Source organism: Chaetura pelagica, unplaced genomic scaffold (assembly GCF_000747805.2).
Source record: "Chaetura pelagica isolate M959 unplaced genomic scaffold, ChaPel_1.0 scaffold344, whole genome shotgun sequence".
Taxonomy (NCBI): Eukaryota; Metazoa; Chordata; class Aves; order Apodiformes; family Apodidae; genus Chaetura; species Chaetura pelagica.
The window spans coordinates 3578611-3598976 of NW_009953098.1; the positions used below are offsets into that span (position 1 = coordinate 3578611).

Consider the following 20366-nt stretch of genomic DNA (forward strand, 5'->3'; position numbering starts at 1 on the left):
ATACAGGAGCTATTAGGATAACACAGTCATTCACCAACCTTGTCAGTCTACAGCCATGAAATAACTTGTTGCGAAGATAAGTTTCTTCTTGAAACCCCAGTCCATTTTAGTTGATATTTAAATTATTTTATTCTGCACAACACTAGTTGAAACAGCCATATATCATCAACTGTGTAAAATTAATACTCCAACTTACATTAGACAAATCTTCGGCATTAAGAGATTTGATAGCAGACATGTCTAAGGTCATCATTCGCATGGCAGTGGCATAGACTCATACCATATATTTGTTTATTATCAGCAGAAGCTTTCAGTAACCGCTCAGATCAGGGCTGAGCTTGCTGCAGCTATGAATGAAAAACATGACACACCACTAAAATACACAGTGTTATCAAAGGCTTTTAACTTGTTCAAATTCACAGAATCTCATGGAATTGTTTACACACATGTTGTTATTGTGGAGGTCATCCATCAGTAAGGGGATTAATACAACCCTCAGGACAAATGCTCGTGGTAGAGTGCACAGTGCTACAGATGAACAGCAAGAAGTTGGGCCCTGCAGGATGCAGCCATGCTCTTACCTGGGCTCTGGACCAGCAGCTGCCTGGACCAACACAGGAGCTGGAGGAGTCCAAATCCTCCACTTCAGTAGAGAGAATAATAAAGGAAAAGACAATGCTGGCAGGCAGGCAGGTGTAACAGTGGGGAAATGAAATGCCTTAGTTGAAAAGGTGGATGAATAAAGCAAGCACATCAGTGCTCTCAGTGCTCTCTTAAAGAGATGCTTCTCCTGGATTTAGTTTTTCATGACACCAGTCTGAAGCAGCCAGGCTTTGTCAGCTATCCCATAAGGCATCATTCATCCGAAGGAGAAGCTTTAAAGAGACCTCTTGCCTCCACCACTAATTAAATAGAGGTGGAAAGGCCAGTTGTTCCTCAGTACAGCTGTAATGACCAGATGCCAGAGATCTGCCAGCCCTTTTGGGGTGGGAGGGAGGAGGGAGGTGAAGCTTTCAGTCCACAGGATGGGTCAGGTACTCTGTGTGTGTACATGCTTGTGCACACTTTTTTTTTGGTAAATGAGTTTTTATTATAAGCATGGAAGAAAAATATATTTGCTCCGAGCCTCTTGAGATGTATGCCACTTATGCAGAAGCCAGGTATTGTTTTGGCAGCAAGCAGAGGCAGCAGCAGGTGAGATAACTGATTGACAGCAGCATTGCTGTTGTTAAGAGAAAAGCCAGACTTGAACATACTGTCCTATAAAAATAAATCTGAAGTCTGTGATATCTGTGGGCCATCTCAGTGCTCAACACTCACTAATCTGACCACATAGGAAACATTTATCTCTCTTTTCTCCTCAAAAGGAAAGTGTGATTTTTATCATGCATGCCTTGTGAAGCACTTTGGTAAAGAAAGTGTCTGACTTTCTTACAGTGGCCATCTGCAGTGTCGCTCTTTTGCAAAAGCCCAAGCAAACGTCTGTGAACTTCAAAATCTAAATTCCTGGGAGTTTTTCACACCAGATGATAGTGCTAGTGCTGGGTTTGAGACTGGAGTGGTTTGCAAAAGTCTGAATGGAGGGACTTGTGGGTGTCTAGAACAAGTGTGAAGTAGGTGATGAAAAGGGCATGATAAATCCAGTAATTAGCTTCTGTCAGCCAGAATAAGGGGAGCAGAAGTGAAAGTTGATCTTCCCTGGAGGTATTCCAGAAGGAGAACAGCAATGAGAACTAAACACCTTAATTTTTCTTACAATTAATGCATCTGCCACTGCAAGGTTTGCTGGGGTTGGAGGTGCTCCATTCTGTGCCAGCAGGATGAATCTTCCCAGAGCAAGCCTTCTGCCCTCTTGGAGGGACAGATCAGGACCACAGAGTGACAGTGCAATTGATTTGAGCAGGGTGTGCTCACAGAGAGTGTGCCTGCTTTGCAGAATTACTGATTCCATGGCAATGCTATTAGGTATAATTTTTGGACATGTGGAATTTAGTAATTGGCTAAGTCATCTGAGCAATGTACTAAACCAGACCAAGGTCAGCAAAGAGTTATTTCATGTGTGTTTACCCCGTTACCTCTGCTGCCTGTTTGTAATGGACTTAACATTCAATACAGATATAAAGTTCAGTATAAATTAAAATCCTGAAAGTCTTAAGTCCTGCAGAGGAAATAAATGGGCAGTGTGAACAATAGCAACATCAATTCACATCTTCCCAGCACTGCCACTGCTGGTACTCTTTGCCCTTTTGCTTCCCAAGTCTGGAGACTTTTCACTGATTTGGAGTAGGGAGGAGACTAAAGATAGGTTGTACTCCCAAGGGAATGAGAAAAAGGCCTTTGCCACAAAGGAAAATCTAAGGGCATAAACTGCAAATGAGCAGGGGTACAAGGGGCAGTGTCTGAGATGTCTGCCTGTGCTCCAGGCCATTTTGACATAGCAAGTTCTAACTGGTGTGGATGCTGCAAAAGTAACAATCAGACCTTGCACACTAAAAGTACAACTCACTGTTAGACCTCAAAATGCCAGCACTGTTCAGGTAAGTTTCAGGAATGAAGATAAAAAGAATAACTCTCCTTCTGCTAGAACTGGGGAATACACAGCTTATGGAGACTGCAGCTGTACAATGAGGTCACAGGAAGTTCTTTAAGTCCTGCCTTTTCCTGCTTATTTCTTGAGGGAAGTTTAGAGAAGAGTTTTTTGCTTGTGTTACAAATGTTTCTGGACCTTTTCTGGTTTTTTTTTGCCTCAAGATTTTAATCATGTGATTAACATGTTGAAATGCACTTATCAAGTAAACCAAACAAATAATGGAATTCTTTTATTTATAAGCCATTTGGAAGGGTTGAGCCAAGCAGACATTTTAGAAAAATCATCAGGAATTGTGATGATAACAAATACAGAGTTTTGTTCCTAGCTTGATGTTTCATATTTTCACAATAGGTTTGTCAGCTGCTAAGCCTAGGTCATTTGTAATGAATTTGTAACAGATTATTTGCTAGGAAGCAATTAATCAAATGAGACTTTTTTGCTTAAACATGGACCATTCAATGAAATTTTCCCAACTGTTTCTTTCACTAGGCCTCTATATTAATTTTTCAAATAAAGCAGTTCTTATGAATAATCAGGCCTAGCTCTAGCCAGGAGTGCTGTTCTCTGCCACAGAACTCTGCAATGACCAAGTCAGTTGGAATTGTAAAATTCAGCAAAGACACTGAGAAAACTGAAGCCTGTGCCACAAAACCACATTGTCCATAGTACCCACACCCACACATTTAAAACCAGCTCAGGTATGTCTACACAAACAACAAGCACTCCTCAGAGTAGTGTGCACTCTGTTAGCTCTCTTCTATGTTTCTTAAAAAAACATGGAAGAGTCCTTCAGGAATGGGAAATGGCCCTGTTTTTCATTGCATACTTCCTTAGTTTGGTTTCCACTGCTGGCCCAATGGAAACATAGGGATTTAGCAAAAAATGCCTACATAAGACCAAATATATTTGTTGTGTTGTTCAATTAAAAGCTGTTCGCTTATCACTTATATTAGGGATAAAGGTGACTTTTAGCCCACAGACAGGCTGTTTTAGCTGTTGGTCACTTGAACTTTGTTTTTCATTTTATCCAGCCTCCACTGCACCAACTGAAATTAAATCTCCAGTATTTCAAGTATTCTTGAGCATCTCTCTATGAAGCCATGAAGGTTACTGCATTGCTCAGAGCAATGATGAGAAGCTTTCTGTGGTTCATACAAAGCAAGAGTTCAGTGAAGTGTTCTGATTTGTAGATTACACATGCTTGGCAACTTGGTATTTCAGAAAATGGATCTTAGCTGATCCATCCCACATGTTTGGCTTCTGAAGAAAAATACCTTTTAAAAAATAAGGTGAGTATCTTCTTTATTGGTTTTGGTCCTAGATACAGCAACATTGGGCTTTTTGTCCTCAAGGTGAGACTGACCCAGAACATCACACACAGAATCTCAAAGAGAAGGTCGCCAGCTTCATGTCAAAGGCAATTAGCAAGAAAGAAATACAATATTCTCTGTTGACATTCAGGGACAGGTAGAGGAGAGTGCAACCAATGAAGTAAAGAGAAAAAAAAAAAAAAGAAACATGACATATTTTTGCTTGTATTATCACATACTGATCCTTCAGCCTTTGGGCTTGGGCTTTCTGATTCCCAGCACAAGTCTGGATGGTTTGTTTGCAACATTATTCTCTTCCACAGGAAGTTGTATTTAGCACCAAATGCATCATTACAGAATCAGAGCACAATACAGTGCAGTTGATAAGTAGTGGTTTTTCTTTGGTTATTTAGGATCACAGGCATTCTGTATGAATGGTAAAACTTCCAAGGCAAATTATAACCATCAAATATATAAAACTATATATGTAACTCAACTAATATGGAAAGTTTCTCTATTTTTATTGGACTGCTGAATTGGGTCTCCAAGGAACCTCTTTTGTACCTACAGGACAGGAGAACAGCATGGTGGGTTGTAAACTTACTTGTGTGGTGTCACTTAGCTATTCAACCAAGCATACAGAGCTGGTTAGAAGCTAGGAGATTAACTTAAGTTAGATTTGGAGCAGCTCATGGAAAAAAGTTAAAGCTTGGAGGCCTTCCTTCTTCTGCCAACATGTTTGATGCCATGAAGTGCCATCTGTCTCACCCTGGGAGACTCTTTGAGGGTCAGCAACTGCTACTTTAGATGGCTGATCAGTGCTTCTGAATCAAGAGGGTGAGGAAGTGTTCTTGAATGATACTTTTTCTTGAATCTCACTTTCTCAAAATTAAATACAATTCCTTGATAATCCTGGGTTTTCACTTATGCAATGGAAAATATATTTTTTTTCTTTGGATAGCAGACACTTTCCCTGTAACATTGACCAAAAATATAATTTGCCTTCTGCAGATGCCAGTTATTTTACTTTGATAGTTTTGATCCAACCTCTTGTCAGCTCATTCTCCTCAGGTCTTTCTAATGTAAGAAGGTTGTACAGACTGAAGCAGATTTCTTGTTCTTTCTATCAAAAAGCCCATCCATTGATTGATATTGGTGAAGAAAAACAACATGAAGAAGAACAAACCAGTTTGTGCTTATTCTCATGTGTAATGTCTTGTGTAATATTTAAATACCTGCTAACAAAATAAATGTAAGGGTCTGTCTGCTCTGCAGATGAAATAAAGCACAGTGCAGGTGGTTCTTGAATGAATGCTAAAACAGCTATACCAAAATCAGTTGTAATGCGATATAAAAGGTAGGAGTCATTCACAGTTACAACAGTCATGGGAAAGCATCCCTAGGCAAATACTCTCTGATGGTCTCTATCTTACTGCTTTTCATGCATTCTTAATCTTCGTTCTTCTTATTCAACACTGGAGTCAGCTGTTGAAATAAGGTCTTAGGGATCAGAGGCACAATTATGGAAAGGCCATAATTGTAAAATAAATTTAAAAAAAAAAATCAGAAGGAAATTACAAATTAAAGTGGAATGATTGTCTAGTTCACTCTGACTTCCATCTTCTAATCATCCTAAATTATTTTAATGCATGTTTGCACTCATTAATTCTATAAAGATGAAGTGAACCTATGCAGGGTGAAAATCAGGAGAGCCAAAGCACAGCTAGAGCTCACACTAGCTACAGCTGTTAGGGATAATAAAAAGTGTTTCTATAAGTTCATTAACAGCAAAAGGAGGATTAGGGAAAATCTCCATTCTTTATTGGATGTAAAGGGAATCTTAGTAACAAAGGATGAGGAAAAGGCTGAGGTGCTCAACACCTACTTTGCCTTAGTCTTTAGCAGTGGAACTAGCTGTGTTCCATGAATATACAGACATATGAGCTAGGAGACAGGGAGGGGATGCAGAATGAGGTCATCACAGTTAAAGAGGAAGTGGTCAGAGACCTACTACGCCACTTAGACGCACACAAGTCTAAGGGACTGGATGGGCTACATCCAAGGGTGCTATAAGAGTTGGCAGATGTGATCACCAGGCCACTTTCCATTCTTTACCTGAAATCCTGGCTAACTGGGGAGATCCCAGTGGACTGGAGGGTAAGAGCAATGGTTTAGGGGAGAACTTTGTAGAGTAGGGGTGATCCCAAGGGTCTTTTCTAACCTGAATAGTTCTATGATTCTATGATTTTCAAGCTCAAAATTAACAAAGGTCCCATCATGTAATTCTCCTAACACCCATTGAATATTATATTATATCAGTCCAATTTCATTCCAATCTTTTACAGCTTCATCTCCCACTCAGGGCACGTGTATCATGGTTTAGGGGTGTCCTACATGCTCTGTATATCTACAGTACTTCTAATATAGTACTTTTTAATAACATGAAATTTAGGAATCATGGAGTAAAAACCACTTTCTTATTTGTAAAGGCCTAGGAATATAAGATTAAAAAATAACTCTTAAAACATGTTTGTCTTTGAAATACCTTAAATTAATAATCAAAAGCTCACATCAAGTCTAAAACAAATCAAACCCAGTCATGAAGATGAGACACAGGAATTATTAACTGAGTAGCAAGGCTGATGGAGGCTCAATGAGATCATTTTGTTCAAAGATTAAAGGCGATGAAAACTGAAATAGTTGAGGAGGATGGCTACGAACACATCTGACTAGAGCTGCTAAATTCAGTAATGATCAAAAGTTAATTATCAAAGCAGAGAGAACTACTCAACGCAGACAATTTGAGTCAATAGCTAAGTTAGGGAAAAAAAGGTAATTTGGAAGTATTTTCCTATAATGAAGTTATATAAAAGACGTGCATTTCAAAGAAACCTGCCTAAAACAAGATTGCGTTCTTCCTGATCAGAGGAAAATAATTAGCTCTAATTGACAGACCTGCTGCACACCAAATATTTTCAAATAATATGTTTCTGCATCAAAGCTTAATGTGTAGAGTTGCTCAGTGTCACTTTGATTTTGCCTTTCTTTATCTTTTGCCACTGGGCATGCTCATGATACTGAAACAAATACACTTTGAAAAATGAATGAGCAACACCTACAAGATGAATAAAAGCAGAAGGCCAGATCCTGCATTTCTTTCTCAGATAGAATCCCTGACATGTAGTCTGTGACCATCTGTGACCATCATGGTCCTACTCAGAGGCAAACTGAATCACTTGTAATAGGAACTGACTGGTTGCTTGTTCATCCAACATTAAACTAGGCTGGTATGCAGATTAACCTGAGAGTTTGTGGTATTTGTTTAAAATTTTCTATGAGTGAGCATGTGTGTGAAGGACATTGTCCCTCCAGCCTGTGCCTTTTCTTAGGAGTTAGTACTTCTCCCAGTAACAAAAGGAAAAAAGAATGTGGAAATTCTCCATGTAAAAATCTGAAGAAAGAGATGTGCTGGAATGTTCATGATGTGAGAAAATAAAATATATCTATAATTCTTTGACCCTAAAGTTACAACATTTCTTTCAGGGCGAACAGTTGCCATCAGCATAGCTAAGTAGTAAAAAATCAAACATCTAGTTTTTGTTCTATGACTTTGACATTGCCAGTTCTTTCTCCCTGCAATATCTTCATCTTCTTTAATTTTTCATGTAAACAGTTTGGCTCACCCCATCCCACACATGGTCTCCAGAATATCTTCTGCTTTACTTTGTATTCAAAGTGACTGAATTATTATATACTTGTGATCCTAGGCACTCTCTATGCTTCTGTTTGCTTTCTCTGTATTTTGATATCAGGTTTTGTGTAGTGACTTGAATAATTCAGGGGGAGGGGAAACTGATTTAGATGCAAGTTTCACATGCTTGAACTCAGAATTGTTGTGGTCCGGGTACTTGATATACAGAAGGGTCAAGCAAAACTGTACAGTCAAAAAAAAACTACTGCCATTGTGGAAGACTGTTCATGAGCTTTAAAAATAATTTTAGTTCTCTGCAAGATGGGACTGAAATTTGGCATTTGATGGGAGGCTGTGAAGGGTTATGGTGGAACAAAAAATGTACAGTCAAAAAAAACTACTGCCATTGTGGAAGACTGTTCATGAGCTTTAAAAATAATTTTAGTTCTCTGCAAGATGGGACTGAAATTTGGCATTTGATGGGAGGCCTGGGAAACAGAAATGCCATTTTTTATGATGTTTTAATCCATTTTAAGTGAAACATTTGTTGTTACATGTATTTTATAACTCAGAAAGATTTCTTAATAACATGCTTCTGACTCTGCATTTACATGAGTCAGCTGAAAAAGGGAAATTTGGAAGAGTATCATTGGAAAGAGGCACAACTCACATTATTTCACTAATGAGCAGAGACCCCATTTCATCACAGCCTTGTTTGAAGGAACATAATTGGGTTTGGGTCTGTTACACGTACTTGTGCAATCATAAGTTTAGCATTTCCTGAGGTTTAAGTGTTTTATTTAGCAAGCCTACTGTACAATTAATATAATTGTTTCCTATCATGTATTCATTGATTTATTCTTTAGATGGAAATAAAATCCAAATGAAATAAACACATTTTTCTTTTCACACTGGGAGCCAGCCCAAAGGATTGCAGTCGCCCATCTCAGCTCTCAAGCTCTAATTCTTCCTCCCAAATTTTAAACTCACTGTTAGGGATTTCCATGGATTTAAACACAGATTTTTATCTTTGTTATGATTGGAGGCAAAAGTGCCAAAAGAGCAGGTGTTTTGAAAAACTAGCACCATTGTTGAGCCCAAAGCAGAACTCGTTCTGGCAAAATTTGGAGCTCAGGTGTGTAGGTCCCAGAGGTTTCAAAAGGTAGTCACTTTTCATGAAGAATTTAATTCTTCAAGGGGTTTTGTGAACATTTTTCAGGACTAATATTAGCAGTTCCTGTGTGGGAACCATTTTATTCCAGTCCCTAAACATAGCAGGTTCTTCTCCAAAACCCTTCTCTTCAATTTTGGTAGGCTTTATAAAAATATCTCTGAAGGTGATTAGGCACTAGAATTTCCCTTACTATAATTGGTTTATGGATCAGTTATCTTGATTCTGCCTTTCACCACTGTCTGTGCTTGTAATCTTACTAGCCATCTGACCACTTTCCACATTTAGATCTATTACAGTCTGGTTCTGCAAACATTAGGAGGAATTCTCTGAAATGATATGACAACATTAGTTTATCTGAAGGTGGTTTTTCAAGCTGTCTCGCATTAAACCATTATTTACCTACTCTGGAAAAAAAAATAAAAATCAGAGAGGGTATGCAAGGTTGGTTCAGATGACATAATTATGCCACAGAAGCATTTAAAAAAAATAAAAAATCTCCACTAAAATCTCAAGCAGCTTAACCAGTATGACAGACTGGAGCAGCTCTGCCATCAGTGCCCCCAGCTGTGTTGCTTAGCAACATTTTAATTCAAGAAGAATCGAAGGAGATGAAATCCCCGTGGAGAGGGAAACAGAAATAAGAGGGCCGTTGACAGATGATCTGAGTTGTTTCTTCTAATATACTGTGAAGATCACTGGCTCTTTTCATGAATGATAAATGGACTGTACACAGATCAATGGGTTCAGCAATAAACTGGAACCAGGCTCCATGTCTGAGGTGGTGCAGGCCGAGAGGCCCAAAGATTTACTCATTTAGATGATTTGGAATGTGTTTTCTCAAAGGTTTCACAAGAGGAAATTGATCTGAACATTTGGTCATCCTTTGCCCTTTTCTGTTGTTGGTGAATAAAAACTGTTTTGGAGATGGAGTCCATTCTTCCCTTTATTTTTTCCTGTTGTTGTTCTTGTTCCAGATACAGGCAGATAGCTTGTGACAAAGGGGCCAGACCTCAGAGTGGCAAGTGAAGTAATCACCCTGAATGAGCAGTTCCTAAACATTTGTGGCCATTAAAGATAAACAAACCACACTGATAGCACAAACTGGGGCAGAAGTATTTAAAACCTGTAACACTGTGTCTCTGAAAGAGTCCAGCTCCTGAATTCCTCTGCCCTGGCTGGAGCAGGCTGGGTGTGCATTTCTGAAGAGCATCTGCAGGTTAATGTTTGCTTGTGGCCTCATTGTGTTTTGGTGTGTTGCTTAATTGTTTTTTTCCCCCACCCCTCTTCTCTTTACAGGCTGCTGAAAAGACAAAATTGAGAAACATTCCTATAAAGTAAGTTATTTTTATTTCTGTTTGAAAGTGCAACTTTAACAAAGTTGTTGTATGCAATCACTAAAGGAGCAGGACAGTAAGAAGGGTGATGAAAGAAATAACAGAGTTCAATTTGCCCCTAATCATAGCTATAAAAAGGTCAGTATCATTGAGGAAAGCTTTTGATTTTTCATGTGTCCCTAATGGTTGCACTCCCTAATTTTTATCCAGTTTCCATAAATGAATGTGTTGTCTATGAATAGCTGCCAAATAATATCACAATCATACTCAATACATAGTGCTCCTAGCCTTGGGGAGGTTTGCACATGCTAAAAAGATTATGATTTTTAATTGCAATCCTTGAGAAGGTCTGACAGGGGGGAAATAACTAGGAATGTGCCAAATGATTTCTAAACACATGGGAATGTTTTGCACCATGTATCAAGGCTTTGCCATCCTGTTGATTAAGAGCTCTTTCTCACTCCATGTGTGTGTCTCTCTCACACCACAGACACACTTATGTTTCTGCTCTTTACAGTAGGGTTCTGTGAAGGATGAACAAGCTACCAGGGAGCAATTTCCAGGGCATTTTATGAGAAGTTCTTAAATCTTAGGGCACTAGCAGCAACACTCAACCATATATCATTAAATTAAGAAAGTTGCTTTATAGATGTCCTGGCTCTTTGAGAAAAGGCATTTTCAGTTCAAGCTACCAGCAATCAGTGATTCTGTTTAAATAATGAATACTCCAGGCCTAATGGGCACTTATGTACCAGTAAAGACATATTTTTAGCTTCAGTAGGTGATCATTGCAGTTTAACTAAGTCCCAGTAACTGCATATTCCTGTTACAGACCCAGAAAATGTTATTTTTATAGTAGTTTGCTGATCATCCTGAATTTTGAACTGGTGTGGGTTTGTATTTTTAAGAACATGCACTGACAGGACTCACAGATCATTGTGATTAAGCACACAAAAGAACACAGTTCTACTTCTCATTTGGCTTCCATCATGTATAGTCATTTACACCTTATAAAGTGAATGCAAAAAGTGTATGAGCACTCCTTGGAGTGATTAGGCAAGATGCAAGATAGTCATAAATCACTCTTTCTTTATGTTTCATTCAATCTGATAAAATTAGAAATAGGATCCAGCAGGGACCTGATAGCACATGAAACTTCTTATAAGACAAGAGACCTTTCTTGCCTAGAGGGCTAGTTCAAATTCAGTGCAAGCTGAATTAAAGTCATTGTTAGCTGGTGGTTGTTTAATAGAGAGTGTGAAATGAGCTGTGCTTGCACATCACATTCTAGAGGATCCAGGAGTTGCAAGGTGATGAGAGTCCTGGGGCACATCACCAAAATAATAATTTATCATTTATTTACTTCTTTTTTAATGTTTTGAGCCAAATTCTCAAGAATGGCTCAGCTGAATTGACTTTTCCAACATGTGACAGGTATTGAGCATTGCAGTCATTAAACAGCATGTATGTAGCACTGATGCCCAATTAATCCACCAGAAAGATTTGGGAGTGGGGGAAAAGGGTGAGTTAGGTTAAATAATTTCTTCATGAGACTTGACTAAGTGTAACATTTCGGAATGGAAGAAGGCCAGATGGGGAGTCTCAGTCTTTCCACCTGCATATGCACATTTCACCCTGTCATGTTTCCCCCAACTGGTTGTTTAACTTCTCTTTGGCTAAGTTCATGGTGGCAGCTTCAATTGGTACCCTAGGGAATCCATTATACATATTAATTACACTCTGCATAACAAAACAGCTGAAAAATCTGCCTAGTATTTTTCAGTGACATGTAACTATTTAACGTACCTGTATACAATTAAGATTGCATGCTAAAATTCTTCCTTTCAGGGCAAAAGTAAGAATATTGTGTTTAAGATAGCAGCAGTAGATATGGTTTGCATTTATATAAGTGTCACAGCCATACAGTGCAGCTCTGTCTTGTCTGGCTTTTAGTCATTGCTTTTGTAGCTCTCAAATGTCAAAGAGAATTTCACTTGAATTTTAATGTTCTTCAGCTATGCAAAATAAAGTTAGTAGCTTCCATTGTCATAAGGGCTTAAAGCTGTACAGATTCCTTCTACCATATGTGACTTATCAGATACATTTTTAAAAACACATTTCTGTTATTAAGACATATGTGATAGTACACTTCTGAAAATGTGAATTGCTTTTGGCTAAAAGCCATGCACTAGTAAGTTGAGTTGAATCTAACTGCATTTGACATCTGTTACAATACATATATATTTTTACATGTAAAAATATATATATAAAATATTTGCAGTTGTCATTAGCATAAAAAATTTCCTTGTTTTGGTGTTGTGCTGACATAGTTTTGTGTCCCAAAACTGGAATCAAAAAACACTCCCTTTGAAAACTGTGGTTTATATAGAGTCCTTTGACGGAGCCTAATAGTGCTTATATTTAGCATATTAGTTTAGGAGCATGATGATTTCTGCAGAAATGGTCAATTTTCTTTTCATTGCTCAGTTTATTAATGTTGCTTGTTTAATGTTCAGGAGGAAGTTTACTGCTCTTTTTTGTTCTGTTTAATCCCTCCAGCACTTAACACTTCTGGAAGAAAAAGCTAAGGAATTTTTCTTGCTACAGCTCAGTAAGGCAGCTGGTCTCTTAATGCCCAAGTGTCTGTAGGTGCTTAGCCTAACTGGTGTGACCTTACTGATGGCCAAGGTAGATGCAGGTGGCATGTAACATCTTCAGAAGACTTAGTCTCAATTCTGTGTTGCTTGTAGCACTGCAAGACACAGCACATCCATAGGAACTCATCTTTATGTATTGGTAGCATCATCTGACATAATAGATAATATTACTGTAAATAAGCTCACAGAAAATTGCTAAGAAATCTCTTTGTCTGCAGAACTGAATTTTTTAAAGTAACTACAGTTACTTTTCCAAAAACATAAAACCATTTTCTGTCTGTTCTGTCTGTATGTGGCACCTGTGTGGCCCCCATAACTGCAGAATCCATTACACTTAACTCATTTATCCTCTCCTGCCCTTGCCATACAAGGGGTATTTGCTTTCTCCCATTGGATTTATCCATATTTACATTGCAAGTCTGTAGTAGAAAATTTATTTCCTGGTTCCAAAGTCCTAGACACTTTCTTACTTATCTGCTGATCCTATCCCTGAGTCTGAAAGAGGCAACATGACTTAAACAAGTTTACCTTGTGGAGGCTTTACCATTTCTAAAAAACTTTTACATGAAAAATGGTTTCTAATTAGGACACATCCAGAGGAAATAATCTTCTATTATACCCTGTGATTTGATGGAGGAGGGGGAGAACAGCACTATCATTAAAATTCAGTAGTGGCTTTGTTACGAAACACAACTCATGATCGCTATTCCCAGATTTTTTTCCCAGACTTTGGCAGACAATGGGAGTCCACATCAACATAGAGCATAGAGGAATCAGGCATGTTGACTGGGAGCACATCCCTTGTCTTTTACCAGTGGATCGAGCTGCAGGATCCCCTCAGATCCAGGCACAGTCAGGGTTAGGCCTCACTCTCAAGTACAAATACACTTGGCTTGGCAGCCTGTCCATTAATGTAGACTGAAGCTCAATCAACCCAATGCTTTGTTTCTGGCAGTGGCAGAAGGTGGGGGAAGAAGAGCAATTACAGTGGCATCTTCCCACCACCCTGTGCACAGCTTTTTACAATTCTGTAACCACATGTCCTGTGTGAAATCTCTTTTGAAATCTGTTTATGCTTCTTGTCCCCACAACATCCTGGGGCATTGAGCACCATAGTGTGTGAAAAATACTGTCTTTTGCTTGTTTAAAACATTTCCTCGTGTATTCAGTGGAATGCATGCAAGTCATTATTCTTAGCCTGAAAGAGGAAATGAATACACACTGTTCTTCATTCCTGATATTGCATATCTCTGTTGTATACATCAAGGAGGCTTCCTACTCAAAATCCACTAATAATACTGTTATCCTCTAAGTGTGTGAGCCCACGAGCGAGCTAATCTAGACACAAGGCAAGTCTCTCAGCAGTTGGGAAAGGAAGGCTGTGTGTATATTAATCAGGCAAAGACAGTAGTTAGGAAGATAACTTGTTTCTTTTCATTGTTTTCCATATTAAAGTGATAAGTTCTTTGCATGGCAAGGACTAAGGACTAGATATAATGAGACTCTATAAAAAAAATGCCTCAGATTGCAGTCCTTTATGAACATGGCCAAATGGGTTCCATGGTAAAATGTGGGCAGGTGAAAGAATGATTTAGCTAAAACATGATGTTATCCAACACTACAAAATAGCAGTTTTGTAAGAGAGGACTTAATTTTTTTAAATGGAAAATGAATGCTTCAAGAGTGGTCCACGTAGTACATGAGCTTCTGTAAAACTGTGAGAATAGTGGAATTTACTTCTTGCTTCAGGGGGGAAAACATTGCCTTCCTTGAGTGTCCTTTATACTCTCTTATTTTATAGTCCCTTTTAAAGTCTTCAATAGAAAGCAATGGCTTTTTCCCCAAACACCTGCATATGCTTCTATTTCCTGTAGTTTTAATGACTTCCAGATACATGTTTGGCATTATGGCTTGCATTAAAATCCTGCTGCTTTTTATATTTTCTAAATATGTTTGTTTCCCATCAGCCACAAGTTTGTTAACGAGAAAGACTTCTGGTGTTTGTTGTCTTTTCCTGCCATGAAACTTATCTTCTCCTCAGAAGGGCATCTGACCTGACTTTGTATGGTTTTCCATCCCAACCATCATTGGAAATGCAATCCATTAACATTTGATATCTTGACATTTCAATTGACCTCTCATTTGCAAAGCGCAGTGGTATTTTTCGTGGCCTTTTCATCCTTGATTATACATGGAATAGGAGTGACTGTTTCTACTGACTGCACTTTAAAAATATCTTTGTTTTACCAGCTGGAGTGGCACCTTGTTTCTTCCTCCCTGGATAGACCTTATTGTGCATAGAAGGTTTGAGGTCTAAGCAAGTCATGCAGAGCCAGAGGATTTTCTTATTGACTTAGTAAGCAGGAGGGCAAGCAGGTCAGGCTCCGAGGGTCAGTTAATGTATGCTGAAATAGCAGTAACCATAAACAGATCTTCTGCTCCCTTTGGCAAAACTGCATGCCAGTGGTTCAGTCTGAAGGTTGATTTGTCTTTAACCAGGCAATCAAGCACTTTTAACTCAAAGAGGTACGAAAGGGGCCGCGTGCTGTTGGTAACCGAGCTCAGCTCTTCCACTGCAGGGCATCTCCTGTCCTGTATTTTAAAAAAGAAGAAAAAAATGTGTCATGTCTAGGTTGGAAAAGCTTCCCATTCGTGGTTAATAGGATGGTAGGACGTCTATATATCCATCTATGTATGTATATTTATGTATCTACATGTATACATATGGACCATAGGTGCCTATAGATATTTGTGTATGGGTACCTGAAGGACGTGTCCTAAAGGATTTAAACCACTTTTAAAGGAACAGAAAGCCCAAACCTGCTGCAACTGTCATTCTCATCAAAACTCCCAAGCAATTTCTACATCACCACCTGTTAGTCTCTGCTTCTAAACCTTCTTTCCTCTTGTTTGTCCTCAGACTATTTCTGTGAATGACTAAATCAGCCAGCACCAATTCAATTAGTTCTAAAAATCCGTTACAACACAGGGCCTAAACTGCCTTCCCGTATGCATTTCTCAAAGAAACCCATTCATATTTATGTGTTAATACTTTAAGTCTAGCATGCAAAAGCACTCAAATCCCCAGTAGAAATCCAGGGAAAAGCCTGCTTACACGCAATTATAGGCAATGTTCTTTAGCCCCTGATCCTCCTTGTCTGTCCACTTAGGCATCTACACAGGTGCAGACTTCAGTCAGTGGGATCAGTTTATTGTACCAGCAGTAAAGCCCCTCCAAAAATTCACAAAAAACCCAAATGCCACTGATTCTGCATGATGGGGACTGTGGTAGAGTCTGTGTACACATGCAATGCAGCAGGTACAGCATGGCACCTGCAGCATTACTGTGAAAACCAATACTCCTACACTACTGCTGGTTTCCAGTGAGTTTTATTTAGGGAGACTACATTTCCTCAGCAAAATTTGAACTCTAGAAATGTTGCAGAGGATTATTTTACTCTTACAAGTTAAAGGTTAGTGTTGGCAATGGATTATAGAACTGCCGCTTTTAAATGTTTGCAAAGAAATGCACATATTAAATCCTTTTTGATTATATCACATTAATCCCTAAATACTGATTTTTTTGTAAATTTTGACTCTTGTAAAGCTCTGACAATTCAGCTATCCCTGTGTGGTTTTATCAGAGCTCAATTGCTCCTTTAGATCTTTTTTTCTTTTTTGCAGTACCTTTTGCTTTATTCCAAAGTCATCACGGCAGCTGAAAGATGTAGTACTTTAGACACAAAATAATAAGTCTATTTAATATTTTACCTTTGCTTTCTGAATTTGTTCCTCTGACACATCTTGTTAGATATATTTTTATCAGCCCAAAGGATAACCACAGTAGAGCTATTTTTATTTCTAGGGAAATGATGCATGATAACTACTGGCAGGGCCCACAACAGTAAATCAGTCCTGTTCCAAGTGCAGAAAGTATTAAAAGTCTGTAGCCTGTGGTAATAAGTTATACTTTAGTTGACTAGCAGTTTGTTTGGACTTAAACCTGTACAAATGAGTCACATTGGCTAAGTCCTGAAGTATAGAATAGTTTGTGCTTTATTAAGGTTTTCAACTACCACCACAATAGGTACCTAGAGAGAACACACATTTTTTAAATGGACACAATACATTTTTATAGTGAAATGCTTCCGACTTGATTGTAGAATTTATAGTAGATGGTTAAATTACCACACGTCCTATGTAGAGTACAATGTGTGCTTACAAGACAATGAGATGAACAGACTCTTGAGAGCTCATTCATCTAATCTTGTACAAATCTGAGCATGCAGCACCAATACCAAGCACCGCTGGCTGTAGCCAGCCATGAGGAGCCCTTCATCTGCCCAGCCAGGCATGTTACTCAGTAACCATCACAAAGTTTCAGACACTTGGAGAAACCTTCTCTTTTGAGTATTTTTTATTTAGAGACATACATATGTGAGTTGACCAAAGCTAATAAAGCAGTAGCTTACAATTTAGCAGGAGTCTTGCAGCTGGACAAAAGTAAGTATTTTCATTTTAATTGGGTCATTTGTCAAGATTAAATTTAGGTCAGTTTTTTAAAGTTGTGAAAAAAAGTTGTTTAAAGTTGTGTAAGTTTGAGCCAAACACAACCTTTTCTTTTGCCTGATTCCTGTTTTCGACAGGAAAAAAAAGAAGTTAGGTAGGGTCAGGGTCAGTTTTTTTCCAGTTTTAGCATGTATCTGCTGTTGAGTACCATTCTTCTCACTCATGCTGTGGTTTTGATAATTTTAGATTTTCTGGTTATTATTTCTAATTGTAAGTTAACTTAGCATTTATTCAAACAGTTATTCTAAGTGTTTTCTTTTGAAATTGTGTTAAGTAACAGCTATTTTCTTACTACCTGTGATCTTTGTAAATTAATGCTTCAAAAATCTGCTTCTGAGCAATTAAGATATTGCAGCCAAGCAACAAATGCTAGCAAAATTGAAGAAAAGCTTGATCATGATACAAACAGGAGTACCTGTTCTTCTGGTTTCAGTATAGCTGGGTTTATCCAGCATAGGAGCCAGTCACTGCATTTCACTGTTTTTCTGGTTTTGTGCTGCTGGGAGATAAATAACCAGAGCAAAACATGAAGTAGTGTTAGTGTATGTATATGACTAAAAGGTTTTTTTACATTCTAGCATGTGCTAGACACCCTTCAGATGAAGATCCCTGCCTTGAAGAGCCTGGTAAGAGGCAATAGATAAAGAGGTTTCTCCTGACTTGCAAGGTCATGAAAATAGAGCAGAACAGAGGTGGTCCTCCTTGCTGTCATGTTTTACATATCTGAAAAAAAAAAAGTGCCTACCATACAGCAAACAGTCCTTTACTTTGGCAGTGATAAAGTGAAAGGAAAGGAAATAAAAGAAAAACAGGTGTCTTTCAAACATTTATTTTTTTTTAAATACAAGTACAAGGAAATAATGATCTTGTGCTAAGTGAGGGAATTAGGGAAAAAATGCAGTCATTTAGGATAGATGAATATGAAAGAAAGGCAAAAGCTAGATAATGTGTCAAGAAATAACACTGCTACAAGGTTAATTTTGCCTAGTACAACATTTCCTGGTATTGAATTGCCTGATATACTCCCTCAGGGATTGCTCCTGCGCTTGCAATAATCGAGGCTGATTTTATTGGAAAATCACCTCTGGATGAAAGACATACTCTAGAGAGAACTTTGCATGGGTACAAATAGGTTTTTGGTGCCAGTGCCATGTTGCCCGGGCCAGCACAGTTATAGTTCCCAATCTGTCTGTGCATTCAAGCAGCAAATTCATTAGCAACCCTTCTGGCAGGATAGAAAAATAGACATATTAGGGAAATTTACTTTGAATTGTTTTCGGGATTTGTTGGATAACAGTTCAGTAATCAAATTGCGCCTCCTAACAAGAGCATTAAATATTTTTATTAATAGTGACAGGGAAGCTGCAGATATTCCTTTAAGTGCAGAACACTTTACCGTAACACTGTGACTCGCAAAGATCATGGATGAAAGAAGAGATTAGCATCGTTGGAGCGGGGGTGCTTGTAATGTCTGAGCTGATTTGTGTTTTGTGCTGGGTGTCGAGGCCGTGTTGAGTCATGTAACTCTCACATTACAGATGTGATGTATGTTCAAGTATCCGCTCCTCCATCCAACCCTGCCAGTTTGCTGGCTCTTTAATTGTAGAAGTGGGCCATATCTTGACAGCGCTGAGCTCTCTCTAACTGTGGGACCCATGTTCAGATATATGGAGTAGCCTCCAGGCCTTGTCAAGTGGAAACTGAGCATATTGTAAACAGAGTGTGTTTCGCCCCCAGCTGGGAGGAGGGACACATGGAGCACCCACGTACCAGGGCCCTCCACTGACCTTGGAGGGACGTTCAGTGTGGGGAGGCAGGGGGAGTGCTGGGAAAAGGCTGATTCAGAGAGACAGGTGAGTGAGGAAGAAAAATCAAGGAGATTGGCACAAGGATGATGGAAGAAAATCTTCCTAAAGAAAGAAAGCAAGAAAAATTTTTACACTCAAGGCCATCACTGAGCTCTTATAATCAGGCTTGTCTGGCCACACACCAACAGTAGTGAGAGAAAAAACACTGAATGCAGCTTGCAAGCTAAGGTCTGTTCAAAAGCTGGTGGTCTGCTGGGGGGAAAAAAAAGCATGGACTAAATTTATTAAAGAAGGAGTTACATTAAGCTCCAGGAACCAACAGGGTTAAAAATTAGGATTGTAAAAAATAATCTGTGTACTCTGTTGCCTAATTCCTGTTGTCTTCTTGATTGTTTCACTGTGAAGAGGAGAGCCATCCTCAGTATCAATCATAGTAAGCTATTTAGACACAGAAATAAGTGGCATATGGCTTAGCGCTTTTGGGTCTAGCAATCAAGTAGCAACCTTCTGCAATACAACTGTAGCTCGGTTCCCGATGGGCTTCACTTTGATGATTAGATATATTGAGTTCCCTGTGTCATTCAGAGACAGCAGAATTTCATACAAGTTGGTGTTAGCTTCCTCTCACTTCATTTCAATTTTCAATAACCAGTGTCATCACATGTAACAGTTTCTTCGTAATGAAACTTCATGTCGAATCAGATTTGTCTTTCAAGTGAAAGAACACTGTGAAAAGTCTTCTGAAATACTGATCTCTGGAAAATTCTTACCACAGTGAAAATAGGGAGAGATTATTTATTTCTCCTAAAGACTCTCTGTTGCTCAATCATTCAGGGACACTCAGAAAAAAAGCTTTAGTCTTGCCTTTGGGGATGGTATTAGCATTCTTTACAGGACTAAACTCAGCTGCTTGCTGAAGTCATTACCGTGGTAAGTAAACAGAAAATATTTGTTCAATCAAATTTGAAACTGAAACTATGATATTTAAAGCAAAGTTCTGTGTAAGGGGAGTTATATCAGAGGAGAATTTGGACTTCAGATATTAATTGATCCCTCTGTATTTAGCACGGCAGCTGTTAAATACTAATGTGATTTGCTGACACAGAACTGCTCCTTTCCTGGTACTTACCTTCTCTTCATCAGCTCAACCTTGTCCCTGGGCAGTGGAGAGGCATCTGTGCAGGCTGATGGAGTGAGCCAAATGCTTTGCCCACAGGAAGAAAAAGGCATGGG

General features: G+C 38.8%; 1 protein-coding gene across 1 annotated transcript in view; it reads left to right on the top strand.

The window, feature by feature from the left end:
• Positions 1–20366, top strand: part of AFF2 (AF4/FMR2 family, member 2) — a 250283-nt gene that overhangs the window by 178126 nt on the left and 51791 nt on the right. Inside the window, exon 10 of the mRNA XM_009997205.1 lies at positions 10062–10099. Within this exon, the coding sequence (XP_009995507.1) occupies positions 10062–10099 (38 nt within the window). The remainder of the gene's footprint in view (positions 1–10061; positions 10100–20366) is intronic.